We start from the raw sequence: 18,103 nt of genomic DNA on the forward strand, positions 1-18,103 counted from the left end.
GAATTTTCAAGTCATAGTTCCTGTAGGAAGAATAGGGAGGGCATTTATTACTTGGATGGTGCAAGTCTAGTTGGGATACAGGAACAAAGGATCTCGAAGTACGAATACATCAATCACTAAAAGTTTTGCCACAGGTTAGCAAGGCCATAAAAAAAGCAAACCAAGTACCAGAGTTTATTTCTAGGTGGATAGAATTGAAAAGCAGGGAAGTTACGATCAATCTGTATCGAACACTTTCAGGTGCCAAGCCCCACACTCTGCCTTTCCCAGCATTCGCCTGCACAGCACTCCTCAGAACAACACATCATTCAGCTCCACTCATACCTCTGTCTCCGGAAACATTCTCACACACCCATTTGATTAGCCAACACTCACACTCACCCTCATTCGATTGCCCTCACACACTCATGCCTCAGTCACCTTCAACAAGTGTTGTCCTTCTCACTTATACACATAATGGGCAGAATTTTGCCCTCGTTGGGTGCGTTTGAGGTGTGGGCCCAGGAACGGCAGATCATGGCCCGCGATCGGGCCCCAACCACGATTTCACGCTGGCTGCCCAATTAATGGCTGCAGTGCTGCCGGGGTGGGGCGGGAGGAGTGCGAGTGCTGAAGTTTGTGCATGAGTGCAGTAAACGTTCCCTGAGGCACGGAGCTGCCTCAGAGAGCTGAAGATTTTTATCAATAAAAAGAAAGATTTTTAAAGTAATGAAAACATGTACCCTCATGCGGCTCTGTCACATGAGCAGGGACATGTTAAATATGAGTGTAAAAAGTTTTTAATTTATTTTTTAAATGGATGAAGTTTTGCCAAAAACGTAAAGGCTTCTTGGCCTTTTCGCCTACCCGCCAACCGAATGGATGGACGGGCAGTGAAAAATTCCAAACAATTAGTTGATTAAGGGCCTTAATAGGCCATTTAATTGTCAGCGGGCGCGCTGCGGACTCCCTCGGACGGAAATATTGTGCGATTGCACGATAATGCTCGGCGTCATCACACGTTATTTTACATTCGAGCGTGTCAGGCACATGCCCACATGCTGAGCAAAAGATTCTGGCAAACATTTCTAACACCCATAATTCTTTGCACTCTGTCCTTGAGGGAGAAGAGGGCATACAACTTCAGGGAGAGGCAGAGACCCTGGGGGGCGGGGGGGGGGGGCATGGTGCCCCACCCAGTGACAGGCACCTTGATGGCCATTGTTTTTTTATTATTCATTCGTGAGATGTGGGCGTCACTGGCCAGACCAGCATTTATTGCCCGTCCCTAATTGGCCTTGTTGAGAGGGCATTTTTAAGAGTCAACCACATTGCTGTGGGTCTGGAGTCACATGTAGGCCAGACCAGGCCAGGTGAGGATGGCAGATTTCCTTCCCTAAAGGGCATTAGTGAACCAGATGGATTTTTACAACAATTGACAATGGTTTCATGGTCATCATTAGACTTTTAATTCCAGATTTTTATTGAATTCAAATTCCACCTTCTGCTGTGGTGGGATTTGAACCCCAGAGCATTAACCTGGGTCTGTGGATTATCTGTCCAGTGACAACACCACTATGCCACCGCCTCCCCCCATTGGCAACGTGTGCCCATCTGGTTCACTGCGAAGGAGGTTTAGTTCCAGGAGGCTTCAGGTTTCAGCAATAACCTGTCATGTGTTATGTTCTTCTCCTGTTTGATATAAATGTACCAATCAAGCACTAGGATTGGTGAAACAGTAATGTGGCTTCTTTAATTAAAGACTATATACAGATAATATTTACCGGGAGGCGATGAGACATTTAACCTCTACCACTCCTGCTTGCAGACTGACTACAAGTCATGGGACAACTACATCACGTCCTGTGTCGATGTGGTAGTGATTGACAGTAGTTTAAGATACACATCCTTATATTATAATAACATGTAAACTAGAGCCTCTTGAGGCACTGGTGTTCAACAAGTGAGATGATTCTCTTTTTGCCTGTAGACCTTGTGTGGGGGATTTTGCCCCCTTAAAGCAGCATCTGAGTCCATCCCCTCTACCCTGTGGAGCAGCATGCGGCTGAAGATAAGGCAGCTGGTGCTGCTGAGGATGCTCCGCTGTTCCTCATCAGAGGTGCAAAGTAGAGCTGCATAAGTTGCTCCCATGCTATGGGCAGGGAAGTGCAGATCATGGTGAATGAAGTGCAAGACAACTGAACTGAATTCCAAGGAGCTGACAATCACCTATCAAGCAGTGAAAGCACACTCTCAGGACTGCTGAGAGCACTAGCCTCTCACCTGACCATGGCAATAGCCTTTCAGTTTCACAGTACAAAGCCTTAGCAGCTTGTCACTTCCATTGGAGAAGCACTCCCTGCTGTGCACTCATCTGGTTGACCCTGGCAAGTTGCTGGCATCTCAAGAAAGCAGGAATGGTTGGTTAAAACTGCAGTTAATGACCTATTTGAATATTTTAATTACTTACCTGACAGGTCCAAGGGGGCTCCCCCCTCCTATGCAAACCCGCCCAGGTGAAACCCAGAGGAGAGTAGGATGGTGTCAGCATCCCAACACTACATTATTTTTAGCGGATTTAACTCAGCTCCCTTGCCTATTAAAACTCCTCCCCCAAGTCCACACCACCATCCCCCACCCTGAGCCCAAGCTAGGAAGTATAAGGCAGAAAATATAAATTACATATAAATTATGTTCAGAAAGTGCAACAGTTGTATGCAGTACTCAAAACAGAACCTCCCACAATCTGCTGTACCAGATGGCTAAATAATGTCAGTCAACAACATTCATAAATTCCTCCAAAATCCGTTAAGTAAAGTGTTTTAAGTTGACAAAAAAAATCTATGGAATGCTCCTGAAAAGTGTGACTTGTCTTGATTTAAAGATAGAATTTCTTTTAGATCAAGAATTCAATTTCAATCCAAAGGCTTTTTAACATTTAAAATAAAAACACCAATATTTTGGGCGTTAGCCGCTGTTCACGAAAAAGGGGGAAATTTACTTTAACACCACCATCTGGACAGTAACCTGAGAAAGAGTGAAGCAATTGCCCCGGTGTAATCAATGGGACAAAAATTGGGGAGATTCTACAATGGAGAGTGGATCCCCTCCACCAGGTTGTTCCCAGGCAGCCAATTTGTAACATGCTCCCATGGTTTTATCATTTGTCCTACCTTGTAATATTGAAGTTGTTTTTTCATAAAAGCAATAGTGTTCAAATAAAAGTCTCAAACTGCCTTTTTACTTTAGCTGTCAGAAATAGACACGTGGTTTCTGTTTGATGCAGTTCTAAACACTTGATGTTAATCTCGTCTTTCTTGCACTAAATCTTACCTAAATCTCCCTGAATAGACCTTTGCAGACATAAAGGCAGCTTGAAAAATTTACGCTCTGCTTGCCTTTCCTAAAGAGATTATTTAAGACAAGCCCTGGGAAGATTTATCCTGTACTACTACAGAATGATAGCTGATGTAATTTGTCAGCAGCTTTGGGTTTCAGGTGGGATGGTGGCACATTTAGCCCTACAATTTCTGCACTTAATGCTATGAAAAAAGAAAAGCACTCAGCCAAGTGTTGACTGAATGCAATGTTAAACACAGCCTAATCTCTGTCAGAAATAGGTGCCTACAAAAGGTCTAGCCCGTGTACAATAGAAATTGGTGTATGATCACAGAAAAGCCCCAAACAGGTCTGTACATATCACTAACAGAAATTTCCATTGTATCACTTTCATGTTTGCTTTGTTGCATCTTCAATTTTCTGAAGCAACGTGCTTTGAAATTTTGATGGAGTGTGTCACATATGCATTTAAATGTAAACAGTTTCCCTTTGGACAAAACTATTCAGACATTTTCTCTTAAACTGATCAATAGGAGGAGACTGAATGTGGATGTCAGGCAGTAATCCAAACTGACTGAACAAGGCCTGTTGGGAGGACTAGGCCAGGATTGCACTTCTGACACAAATAATACCATTTTAGATAAAATTATTTTTACATTTTGCCATTTATAGATTTGATAGTAATATCTTATTAAGATTTCAGCCTTCTCACTACAATTCCACAGAAACACACAGTAGCGAAGAAGTAGTGAGGTGATAGTATTTTTGTTAAACAACAGAATCAGAGAATGGCTGGGGCAGCTGAGTAACACAAATCCAGTAATTTGTGCTCACTGAGGAGGAGGATCAAGGGCCAGGACGAGGTGAAGAATGAAGGCTGCCAATGGGACTACCTAATGTATGAAAAGCGTTTTGTGAATAAACTGAAGATGGAATTTAATACAAAGAGTGTGAGGTGATGCATTTTGTTAGAAGGGAGAGGGCGAGACAATAGCCCAGAACTTCTGAACTGGCGGGGGGGGGGGGGGGGAGGAAACGGAGTTCAAATACTGGAGCTACCCTAGAAGATGCACTGGGGCCCCCCAAAGTCGCCATGCAAGGACTGCTTGGGAATTTCCCAGAAAGTTTAAACTGCCCTGCTCTGTAATGACCCTGCTCTGAGAACTATTCGATACTCCAATTTAAATCGGAAACTTCGGATGGTTTCGACTCTCTTAACAGAATAGTTACTCAGCAAAAGTTAGAAGGATTAAAACAAGTTTTACCTCCTGGGTAATATGGTACTGCCCATCCCCCCGACCCCCTGATGACCCTCCTGACCCCCCTGACTACCTTTACCCCCTACCCCCTGTCGACCACCCTCTCAGTCTGTCATTGCCACTCCTCGGAATTTCTGGACCAATATTTACTTAATGGCACAGTTCTAAAGAGTGCGCAGGCACAGAGGGACTGGCAGGGTTGGGGATTAGTGTGCTTAGATCTTTGAAGTGGCAGGACATATTGAGAGGAATTATCAATGCATACGGAACCTTGGACTTCATAAATAGATGTGATGAGTACAAAGGCAGGGAGTTATGTTGAATCTTATGAAGCTTTGGTTAGGCCATAGAGGGGGTATTGTGTCCAGTTCTGGTCCTCGCGCTTTAGGAAGGATGTCAAAGTCCCTGAGAAGATGCAGAGGAGGTTTACCAGAATAGTTCCAGGAATGGAGGGAATTTAGTTACAAGGTTAAGTTGGATTAGGTGAGGTTGTTCTCCTTGAACAAGGGGAGATTTGATAGAGGTGTACAAAATTATGATAGGTTTAGATAAGGTAGACAAGAAAAAACTGTTCCCATTAACTGATGGCACATGGACTAGGGGACACAGATTTAAAGTTTTGGGCAAAAGAGGCAGGAGGAATGTGGGGAAGAAATTTTACACAGCAAGGGGTAATGACCCAGAATTCGTTGCCTACGAGGGTAGTGAAAACAGAGACAATTAATGAGTTCAAAAGGAAAATGGACAGGCACTTGAGGCAAATTAACTTGAAAGGCTACAGGGATAAAGTAGGGGAATGTTCTGACTGGATTGCTCTACAGTGACCTGGCATGGACTTGATGGGCTGAATGGCCTCTTTCTGTTCTGTAATTATACTATGATACTATCAGTCTCCTAATGCCAGCATTTTCCTCTATGATCTTACCAAATTCAAGCAGAATTATGGCAAATAATTTTTATTATTCAGTCATGGAATGTGGGCATCGTTGGTGAGGTTAGCGCTTATTGCCCATTCCTAATTGCCTTCCAGAAAGTGTTGGTGAGCCATCTTGAAGCTCTGTTGCTTGTGGTGTAGGTACTCCCACAGTGCTGTTAGCTAGGGAGTACCAGGATTTTGACCGAAAGTCATGAAGGAATGGTGATATACTTCCAAGTTGGGATGGTGTGAGACTTTGAGGGGAGCTTGCAAATGGTGGTGTTCCCATGTACCTGAGACACTTGTTCTTCTAGGTGCTAGAGGTCGCTGGTTTGGAAGGTGCTGTCAAAGGAGCCTTAGTGAGTTGCTGCTGTGCATCTTGCAGGTGGCACACACTGCTGCCATTGTGCACCAGGTATAGAGATAGAAAGTTTAATGTGGTTCATAGGGTGCCAGTCAAGCAGCAGTTTTGTCCTAGATGGTATCAAGTTTCTTGAGTATTGTTGGAGCTGCACTCTTCTATCCAAGTATTCCACCAGACTCCTGACTTGTGCCTTGTAGATGATGGGAAGAATTTGAGTCAGAAGGTGAGTTACTTGCTGCAGAATGCCTAACTTCTGACCTGTTCTTGTAGCCACAATATTCATTAGCTGGTCCAGCTAAGTTTCTGACCACTCCCAAGATGTTGATTGTGGGGAATTCATTGATGGTAATACTGTTACATATCAAGTGAATATGGTTAGATTCTCTCTTGTCAGATATGGTCATTGTCTGGCACTTGTTAATTGTATATTAATTGATTTGAATTTTGTGCAGGTGGTGGGCATTAACTGGGGATTCGCTTGTGGTCATATAAATAGGCACAAGCCTATTGGTGTTGGGTTAGAAGGTAATGTAATGTGTATCTCTGTAAATAAATGCTAATAAAAATGTGTAAAGTCTGGCTACAATCCTATCCCTTGACACTTGAGTGGCATGAATGTTACCTCTTGACTTAGCAGCCCAAGCATGAATATTGTCCAGGTCTTGCTGCATGTGGCAGCTACTTCATTTTCTGAGGAGTTGTGATCAGGACGGAACACTGTGTAATCATCATGAACATCCCTACTTCTCCAACAACCACAACACAGAACTACATGCATGCTAAGCAGTGGACGCTACAGAACGTTGTGAATGGCAGTGGTCAATTAAACAACTAAAAGGAGGAAGAGGCTCAATGAATATCCTCATCCTCAAAGATTGTTGGAGCCCAGCACATGAATGCAAAAGACATGTTTGAAGCATTTGCAATGATCTTCAGGCAGAAATGCTGAGTGTATGATACCTGCTCCTGAGATGCCAGTCTTCAGCCAATTCAGTGCTAGGTATGACTACAGACAATGGAGACTTGTGCCCCTGAATTCCACTGACTTCAGTTTTACTAGGGCTCCTTGATGCCACTCAATAAAATGCTGCCTTAATGTCAAGAGCAGTCACTGTCACCTCATTTCTGGAATTCAGTTCTTTTGTCAATGTTTGGATCAAGGTTGTAATGAAGTTTGGGGCTGAGTGGCCCTCGCAGAACGCAAACTGGGCATCAGTGACCAGGTTATAGGTGTGTAAGTGCCACTTTATATCACCTCTGATGGCACCTTCCATCACTTTGCTGATAATTGAGAGTAGACTGTTGGGATGGTAATTGGCTGGATTGGGTTTGTCCTGTTTTTTGTGGACAGGACATACCTGAACAATTTTCTTTATTGTTAATAGATGCCAGTGTTGTAGCTGTATTGAAATAGCTTGGCAAGAGGCGTGGCTGGTTCTAAATCATAAGTCTTCAGTACTACTGCTGGTATGTTATCAAGGCCCATAGCCTTTGCTGTATCCAGTGCGTTTAGCCATTTCTTGATATCATGTGGAGTGAATTGAATTGGCTGAAGACTGGCATCTCAGAAACAGGCCAACATGGATCATACACTCAGCATTTCTGCAAATACTTCAATCATGTCTTTTGTATTCATGGACTGGGCTCCAACAATCTTTGAGGATGAGGACATTCATAGAGCCTCTTCCTCCTGTTGGTCGTTTAATTGACCACTACCATTCACAACTCTCCATAGCTTCCAATGCTTAGTTTGCATGTAGTTCTGTGTTGTAGCTTCACACTTGGGCATTTCATTTTTAGGTATGCCTGGTGCTGCTCCCGGCACGCACATGTACTCTCCTCATTGAACCAGGGTTGATCCCTTAGCTTGATAATAATAATAGAATGAGGGATATGCTGGGCTATGAGGTTACAAGATTTTGGCAGTATACAGTCTGCCTGTTGATGACCCACAGCAGCTCATGGGTGCCCAGATTTGAACATCTGGGTCTGTTCTGAATCTATTCCATTAGCATAGTGATAGTGCCACACAATGCAATGGAGGGTGTCCTCAGTGGGACACCTGCAGTAGATACAACCTTGGTTCAAACATGGACAAAAGAGCTGAACTTCTGAGGTGAGGCGAGAGTAACTGCCCTTGACATCAAGGCCACATTTGACCGAGTGTAGCATCAAAGAGCCCTAGCAAAATTGGAGTCAATGGGAATCGGGGGGAAAACTCTCCACTGGTTGAAGTCGTACCTAGCACGAAGGAAGATGGTTGTGGTTGTTGGAAGTCAGTCATCTCAGCTCCAGAACATCACTGCAGGAGTTCCTCAAGGTAGTGTCCTTGGCTCAACCATCTTCAGCTGCTTCATCAATGAACTTCCTTCCATCATAAGGTCAGAAGTGGGGATGTTCACTGATGATTGCACAATGTTCAGCACCATTCATGACTCCCCAAATACTGAAGCAGTCCATGTCAAATGCAGCAAGATCTGGACAATATCCAGGCTTGGATTGACAAGTGGTAAGTAACAGTCACACCACACAGTGCCAGGCAATGACCATCTCCAACAAGAAAGTATCTAACCATTGCCTCTTGACACTCATTGGCATTACCATCTCTGAATCCCCCAATATCAACATTCTATGGGTGACCATTGACCAGAAACTGAACTGGACCAGCCATATAAGTATTGAGGCTACAAGGGCAGGTCAGAGGCTAGGAATCCTGCAATGAGTAACTCACCTCCTGACTCACCAAAGCCTATCTACCATCTACAAGGCACAAATCAGGAGTGGAATGGAATACTCCTCACTTGCCTGGATGAGTGCAGCTCCCACAACACTCAAGAAGTTTGACATTGTCCAGGACAAAGCAGTCTGCTTAATTGGCACCACATCCACAAACATTCAATCCATCCATCACTGACACACAGTAGCAGCAGTGTGTACCATCTACAGGATGCACTGCAGGAATTCACCAAGGCTCCTTAGAAAGCACCTTCCAAACCCATGACCACTAACATCTAGAAGGACATGGTCAGCAGACATATGGGAACACCACCACCTGGAAGTTCTCCTCCAAGCTACTCACCATCCTGGCCTTCACTATTGTTGGGTCAAAATCCTGGAACTCCCTTCTTAACAGCACTTTGGGTGTACCTATACCACGGGACTGCAGCGGTTCAAGGCAGCAGCTCACCACCACCTTCTCAAGGGCAGCTAGGGATGGGCAATACATGCTGGCCCAGCCAGTGAAGCCCTCATCCCATGAATGAATAAAACAAAAGATAGATTGGTGAGGATGAGATAAAGTTACTTTATCCCTCATCCTGGCTCCCACCATCTGCTGCTCAGTTTGGCAACTATTAAGGACTCCTGAAGGATTTGGTCAGCTCTGTCAATAACTCTTGGTGATGTACATTCAAGCTCCCATCCATAATTCCTGCTCTTGCTACCTCTTTGCTTCTTCCAAGTGGTCTTCAACATGGAGGAGTACTGATTCATCTGCTGAAGGAGTGCAGTAGGTGTACATGTTTGACTAATGCCATGAGATAAACGAGATTCAGAGTCAATGTTGTGGATCCCAGGGCCACTCTCTCCCACCTGTATGCCACTGCTATGTACAAGAATGGTGACAGAGGATGTTGGTTGGAAGGTATGATTCTGATTGTGACTATTTCAGGCTATTGCTTGACTAGTGTTTGGGACAGTGGGACAGGTCTCCCAATTTTGGCACAAGTCCCCAGACATTAGTGAGAAGGGCTGACCTTCCCTCCATCATAAGGTGAGAAATTAGGATGTTTGCTGATGATTGCACAATGTTCAGTACCATTCACAATTCCTCAGATATTGAAGCAGTCTGTGTCCATGTACAACCTGGATAACATTCAGGCTTGGGCTAATATGTGGCAAGTGACATTGGTGTCACACTATTGCAAGGAAATGACCATCTCCAACAAGAGAGGATCTAACCATCTCCCCTTGACGTTCAATGGCATTGCCATTACTGAATCCCCCACTATCAACATTCTGGAGGTTACCATCGATCAGAAACTGAACTTAACCAGGCATATAAATACTGTGACTAAAAGAGCAGGTCAGAGGCTGGGAATTCTAGAGGGTAGTAACTTACCTCCTGACATCAAAAGCCTGTCCACCATCTACAAGGTACAAGTCAGGAGTGTGATGGAATACTCTCTAATTGCCTGGATGAATGCAGCTCCCACAACACTCAAGAGGCTTGACACCATCCAGGACAAAGCAGCCCGTTTGATCAGCACCCCATCCACCAACCTAAACATTCCCTCCCTCCACCACCAACACACAGTGGCAGCAGTGTGTATATACAAGATGGACTGCAGTAACTTTCAGTATCTATCTTGTCAAGCCCCTTCAGAAACTTGTATGTTTCAATGAGATCACCTCTCATTCTTCCAAACTCCAGAGAACATAGACCCAATTTACTTCGCCTCTCATCACAGACTACAGACTTCAATTGCCAAACTTTGTAAATCAATTTCAATTTAACAACTTGTAACAGTTCAACTTTAAGCAAATCAATGCATCGAGATCAAAACGTAACTGGCCTTTACTGTCTAGTCTCAATCGGGATGCTGATTGGATAGTTGGTGTCATGCAAAGCTCTGGAATTTTGCATGTTGGCCAATGTGTTTTTAGTTTGAATAGCTTTGAAAGATATATAAAAGCATATATATAAAATATATAAAAGCAAAGTAACTTTTCATGTCAGAGTAAAGAACACTGGTAGACAACTAGGCTGCCAGTTTCTGAAAATATGCTATTTGAGCAAGGACCTGGCAACTTCATTGCTATGCCAAATTCCAGACCCTGTTGCCAACCTCACAAAAGAGGATCTGTTTCTGCAGGTCAGAATTTTGTCGCAGATCTCTACTTAATGACCCATACAGGAAAGCGTGTATGTGCGGACATTAGTGAGAACAGGGACTTGGGAGTATTGAAATTGTTAGACTAGAAAAAGACCAGGGTCCATTTCATTCACATTCTACCAGACAGGTAATTTCATGATATGATGATCATGGAGTTATTTGCTAATTATGAAAACCAATCTCTATCTGTTAGTCTATTACAGACCCAGATATAAGGCGGGGAAACCTCCAATTAGGGAGAAATTGCTTCAAAATAACCTTTTCCTCTCAAGCATTAACATGCCATGACTCAAATTACTCCTGTACTGGACTGTACCCATGTCTCCCAAAATAATATTTTCTGTAAAAAATCTAACTTCCATTTGAATGAATCAATACTGTCTGCTTCTAATTTACACCATAATTTCACAATTCATTGACCTTTACTGTTCAACTCACAAATGAGGAAGAAAGAAAGTTAGAAGAGATTAAAACAAGCCTAACACCCACCAATAGAATGAACATGTTTCAAATTACTCCCACAAGAAATAACATTGTCACTGCGAATGAGAAGTTTGTCAAGTCCAACATGCAGAAAGAACAGTTTGCTGTCAGTACTGCATGCATATATGCCTATCCCTGCAACTGTTTCTAATCCCATGAATATTCACACTGAAAAGACATAGAGACATAAGGTCACACTATGTAAACATTAGTGAAAGTAACACTGAGAATCTACAATCAAAACAGCATTAACATCACAGCAAGTCTACGGGCTGGGGTTTCTGAGACTGCACAGTCATTAGGACTCAGACTGTATCCATACTCTTAGGCCAGGATTTTACGGCCCCGCAGTGGTGTGTCTCCCCGTCAGATGTGGCAAGTCATTTAAATCTCAGTTCAGTTCGGCGGGACCATAGTAAACTGCCAGGCAGGAGGGGCCGTAAAATCCTGGCCTTAATCTGTATTATCCTCACAAAACACACCCAATCACTGATGATTTTGTAAATTGTACAAAGGCAAGAATTTCATTCATAACTGTGCACAGCACCCCAATTGAAATATGGTGCATATTCTTTAAACATTTATTTTCCCCTTAAAATAGATTTTTTTTTCCTTTTGTTAATTATTGCTTATTCAGTCTAATCATGTTGACTAGTGGTGGTGGTGAGGGTGGACTGCTTGTACCATCCCTTCAATCATAAAATGGCCTCACAAATTGCAAAACCTTCAATCCTTTGGTTATATAAATGAGTTTCTAATGCCAGCAGAAGAAATAGAATGTCAGAAATATAATTCGGCTTTGACTCAGTTCTCTGGACATCTTAATAATATGCCATGGTATTAACTAATCCAGATCTGAAGGTGATGGTCTGTGTGGATGGAGCCAATCTCAGTGGTGATAGTAGTTGGGCAATGCAACTAGCCTCAGTGCCCCGTGTTGGTGGGGTGGGAGGGGGGGGTTACAGGAAAACATCCAGGTTCCTGCTCCTCTTTTCTAGCCAGTAACCCCTACTAAAGATGTAAGTTCACAGATCAGGAGGGATTTTATGCCACAGGAGCAGGATACAGTGTGAGGGAGGTGGTGACTTAATTAGGCAGCAGCTGAAATTTCACTTTCTCCATGGCGAGTTCAGATTTACAGATTAACTCAGCGGTGTGTTTATGGCTGGTTGGGCCTCATGCTATCCCATGGCGGGTTCCTACTTGTAATACATTTGCATGTCATGAATACTCATTATATTGAAACTTTTTGTAATTATGTCCTACCTTCATAATAAAGTCAGCATGAGAACCTCATGACACCTGGTTCATGTTCGTTTAAACAATGGCGTGCAATAGTAGGCTTTGTGTAGTTGTTTGAGGTCATTAGTTTTCCTTGTTGTACTCTGCAGCACAAGGGAAGGGAGCAGGAGAATGACAGCTTGCATGGAGGCAAGGTTGAGTCAGTAGGGGGCGGGGAGGTGTGGAGTGTGGTCAGGGCAATGGAGGAGTGGAAGATAAATCCAAGAGAGCACAGATGGTGGGGTCAGAGGTATGTAGCAGTGAAGTGGGAAGGGCCTGGCATACTGGGTGTGATGGGGGGACAATTAGTCAGGGTAAGAAAATCAGGGGCCTAAAGGGCAGTTCAGTACTGTCTACATGTGGGTCCATCTCAGGGTGTTGGCTGGCAGAGTGCTTACAGGGCTTTGAGATCACCTACAGCATTGCAATTCTCCCCGCTGAGAGTGATCTCGGACAATATCCTTTACAATGCAGAGAAGGGAGGACCAGCTGAGCCTGCAAGTCCAGCCACATCCCACAGAGTGGCAAATATAATACTGGACATTAACATGAATGTTCAATAAAAACTAAACACAAAAACACAACATTGTTTCTTCCACAATAAAGAAAATATAAATATAAAGCATGAGGTGTGCCAGTACATTTAGCTCTCTGTCTAAGCTAGTCTCAGCAAATAATGATGATGCACACATGAATAAAGTGAAACCAATCTAATGTGAAACATTTACAAATGAAATTTAAATTTGGAAAACACCTTTGTGCTCTCAATAAGTCTCACGTTAATGGCAATGGAGTTGGGCAGGTAAGTCTTGGGTCTGGTGAAGTTGAAACTCTGTTTGTCCAGGAGGCTCTTTTATAGCCTGCCCATTCCTGCTGCATTGTCAGCTGACAGCAGTTTTCAGCACTGTGTGTGGTTGTGTCCCCTGCTGTGTGATTGCACGTGTCTCCTGTGCATGCTGCCGGCACATTAAATTTTAAATGTAATCAGCTGGGAAGCAGCAAAAAGTGAGAGACTGGAAGTGGTGCACATTTCCTGTTCCGCCATCAGGAACAGCGTGCCACGGTTAAAATTCCACCCACCATTTCAGGACAGAGTTGTGTCGATATGTGGTGGCCTCCATGGTATGAATGCACTTCCGATACTCACCGTCTAGACTCACATCGGAAGAAGAGCTATTTCAGTGAGGTGCTGGAGAATTGCCAAGAATAAGTTAAACACTTTTGGGAAGGAGAGAAGATAACTGGGGAGAAAATAGCAACTAATAAAATAAACACCCACAGCCCAGATTGACCTGGATTTCTGCCCTTTATGGGCCCTGGATCATTTAGGCCCAATACCGTTGATCTGTAACTTAAGCAACACTTCCAAATAGGAAGATCTCACCAAGAGGTTGTTTATTTTTCGGGTGATTTGATGCACTTGCCAAGACGCCAGCATTACTTCTCAGACCCTGGCACATATCTGGTGAAAACTGCCTTCTCAGGATCTAGGCCAGCAGAGGAGTGAATCTAAAGTTGTGTTATCTGTTGCAGGGATGCCTGCAGTAGCCATGTAGCACAGGGCTAGTGCATTCAGTGTCATCCAGGTCAGCTGTTACATGAATTTTGGCTCCACCTCCAAGCAGGCACCATTCTCACAAACACCCCTTGCAGCACCATTGCTGGACTGTTCGGTCACTTGCCTGCAGACTTACGTTTGCACTGTTCCCTGTATTTTTGCCCCTCTCTTCTTAGTTCCCTGTCTATTCAGCCATGGGTAAGGGATCCAGCGATGCCTTTGAGGCTTTGCAAAAACATTCCCAAGTTTTGTCATTCTATTGTGAAATTCTGCAATGGTTCCCATTGCTTTAAGGTTCACTTATACACAATTTTCCAGTTCCACTGCCTGTGTGAGCGAACCTGCAGCTAAAGCTATGCTAATATGATAGCTTTGGAAATCTGGGTGTCAAGGCATATTTCCATATCAGCCAGTCAAAAATCCACCAACGGTCATTCTTGTATAAACTGCACCAAATACAGAAAATTCACACTCTCACCTTGAAAGTAGCATGCTAGCAAGGAGTCACTTACTCATCATGAACTCTGAATCACCAAGGAACAATAAGCCTTATAATTTTAACAAAAATAGTTCCTCTAGTTACATTCACTTACTTGCAGCCATCAGTAAAGTTTCACAAATGTTTATTTAACAATTTTATGCAAACCATTTCAGGCAGCTAACAGATCTTTAATCTTCTGAAGGAACATTCAGATGCCACTGCCAGTCAACTGCAGCTGTTGTGTGTGCAATTTACATGTCTGAATATATACACTTTTTTTGTGCTGGAAAATCACTGAGGGCTTAAGATGCATTACAAAGAAAACAGGAACTGACCTTTGCACGTTTTTCCATCAGGTTGCAGTGTGAATCCAACAGGACAACTACACCGGACTCCTGTAGCAGTGTCTTTGCATGTACGATCGCAGCCTCCATTATTCACAGCACACGTTTCTGTCAGGAATAAATTCAACACGGATACTTCTTTGAGCATCAGAAATACCAGATTGTCTTGTACTTCAGAACTTGCAGGATAATGAGAACACCATTACTGTTTAATCCTTGGAAGTCTCATATCAACATAAAAATAAATGAAGTGACTTTTATTTAAAACATAAATTAGAATGAAATGTTCTGTGTGGTGTACAACACTGCATTATAGTTTCACTTCTTTAAGATTTAATTTCTTCCTCTTTTCTTGAAAATGTTGACTCACACTGGTGTACAGTTCCATGGGTGTTCTCAGGTACCTCATTCAAGAGGACATTGGTCACCGAGAAGCCTTGACAATGGGAGCAGTCCAATCTCATCACCACCCCAAGTCCGCTCACTAACAATTGCCAGTAGGGACCATGAGATAAGGATTAGAGTGGGACTCTGCTAATCAACCCCATCATAGCATCGACTGATGCTAGCTGTACTGCCTGCCTTCCAGCCAAAATGAGCTAACTCATGGGGAGAACTTTCCCAATGGCGGGCAGGCTGGGCGGGAGCAGCCGCCTGCGATCGGCTGTGTGCTGCCATTTTATACGTGCAAGCCAATTAACGCACGGCCAGTAGCGCTCAGCGCTACCTGTGCGAGTGGGGGGAGGAGGGAGAGTCAGGGCCTGCGCTCTTTCGTGCATGTGCGTGAAAGAGTGCAACAACCTCCCTGAGGCACAGATCTGATTGTCAGGGAGATTGAATGGATTAGAAAACTTTCTAATAAATAAAGTAAAAATGTATTTAAACATGTCCCCTTGTGTCACATGAGCTGGATCATGTTTGTGAAGTTAGTAAAATTAATTAATTTATTTTATTAAAGCTTCAGGAAACCTCATCCCGCCTGTGGATGAGGTTTCCTGAAAGACGCGAAGGCCGCTTGGGCTTTTCGCCTGCCACCAACCTTAAGGTTGGACGGCAGTGTAATTATAACAAGTGTAATTACTTTTTAATGGCCTTAATAGGCCGTTGACAGTTCGGTGGGCACGCGCCAAACAAAATATCGAAATGACGTGCAATAACATCAGGACGCACGTCCAACGTCATCGCGCATCATTTTACACATCGGTGTGTCTGGCCTGTCCCCGCACGCCGACCAGAAGATTCAGCCCATGAAATACTAGGATCAAATCATGGACCTTCTTTCTGCAGTTTGGTTCTGCACTCAATACTTTTGATGCAAAATGAGCCATCAATAGAGCTTTTTTCCCCTTAATCAACAAAGCTATTGGGATTTTTTCTCAATAGATGCTATAATGCATGATTGTACATTATATACCTTAAAAGACAATTCAATAACTGACCAAATAATGGAATCTTACAAGAATTAATTTACAGCCTACAAATGGAACAACTGCGCTTTTGGGATTGAATTAGTATTTCAATGGTTGTGTTTATGGTGAGTGTGAGGACCAGCTAATACATTGGCTATCTGAATCTGATATTGTGTGAAACAGTGAAAAAGTTTTAAATTCTATGATGACAACAAAATCCCTGGTGAAAATTGATCAAATTTCCATATTGGTTTTCAAATGAATCAGATATCTAAAAACTTTTCAGTGCATTTTTGTTCAAATTAAAATACAAACCCAGGATTATCACAGCGCAGGAGACCATTCAATCCATTGTGTCTGTGCTGGCTCCCTGAATGAGCAATTCACCTAGTGCTATTCCCCCGCCTTCTCCACGTAACCTTGCATATTCTTCCTTTTCAGATAATAATCCAATTCCCTCTTGAATGCTTCAATTGAACCTGCCTCCACCACACTCACAGAGTATTCCAGATCTTAAGCACTATGTCAAAGTTTCTCCTCAGTTCTCCATTATTTCTTTTGCCAATTACCTTCAATCTGTGCCCTCACATTCTTGATCTTTTCCACCAGTGGAAAATGTTTCTCCCTATCTACTCTGTCCAGACCCCTCGTGATATTGAATACCTCTATCAAATCTCTTTCCTTTCAGCCTTCTCTTCTCCAAGAAAAACAGTCCCAATTTCTCCAATCTATCTACATAACTGAAGTTCCTCATCCCTGGAACCATTCTCTTGAATCTTTTCTGCACTCTCTAATGCCTTCACATCTTTCCTAAAGTACACAGAACAAGACACAATACTCCAGTTGAGGCTGAATCAGTGTTACAACCTTAACATAACCTCCTTGCTCTTTTACACTATGCCCCTATTAATAAAGCCTAGGATACTGTATGCTTTAATAACTGCACTCTCAACTTGTCCTGCCACCTTCAACATACATATACATCCATGCCCCCATGCTGCTGTACCCCCTTTAGAATTTTACTCTTTATTTTATATTGTCTTTCCCACCAAAATAAATCTCTTCACAATTCTCCACATTGAATTTCATCTGCCACTTGTCCGCCCATTCCTCCAATTATGTCCTGTTGAAGTTCTACGCTGTCCTCCTCACAGTTTGCAATGCTTCCACATTTTGTAACATCCACAACTTTTGAAATTGTACTCCGTACACCAGATATATATCAGGAGGAGCAAGGGTCTAAACACAGACGTCCGAGGAACTCCACTACAAACCTTCCCCCAATCCGAAAAACATCCATCAACCACTACTCTGTTTCCTGTCACTCAGCCAATTTCATATCCATGCTGCTACAGTCCCCTTTATTCCACGGGCTATAACTTTGCTCAGAAGTTTGTTGTGTGGCACTGTATCAAATGCCTTTTGGAGGTCCATGTACACCACATCAAAAGCATTGCCCTCTCTTACCTCTTCAAAAAACTCCAGCAAGTTAGTTAGGTATGATTCGCCTTTAACAAGTCCATGCTGGTTTTCCTTAAGTAACCAACATTTGCTCAAGTGCCTATTAATTTTGTCCCTATTTATTATTTCTAAAATAAAACCCACTGGTCTGTAATATTTCAGGTTTACCATCAGATCAGCCATGATCTTATTAAATATCAGAGCAGGTTCGAGGGGCCGAATGGCCTACTCCTGCTCCTTGTTCATATGTTCATATATAATGCTGAGCTTATACTTACACCCTTTTTTATTTTAAAACCAGGGTGTAACATTTGCACTCTCCAGTCCTTTGGCC

The 18,103-nt window shown here is 43.2% G+C and overlaps 1 protein-coding gene across 2 annotated transcripts in view; it reads right to left on the bottom strand.

Annotated features, from left to right (window-relative positions):
• Positions 1-18,103, bottom strand: part of scube1 (signal peptide, CUB domain, EGF-like 1) — a 370,427-nt gene that overhangs the window by 128,004 nt on the left and 224,320 nt on the right. For both annotated transcript variants that reach the window (XM_078568359.1, XM_078568358.1), the window contains one exon: positions 14,891-15,007. In XM_078568359.1, the coding sequence (XP_078424485.1) occupies positions 14,891-15,007 (117 nt within the window). The remainder of the gene's footprint in view (positions 1-14,890; positions 15,008-18,103) is intronic.

Source organism: Cetorhinus maximus, chromosome 22 (genome assembly GCF_964194155.1).
Source record: "Cetorhinus maximus chromosome 22, sCetMax3.hap1.1, whole genome shotgun sequence".
Lineage (NCBI taxonomy): Eukaryota > Metazoa > Chordata > Chondrichthyes > Lamniformes > Cetorhinidae > Cetorhinus > Cetorhinus maximus.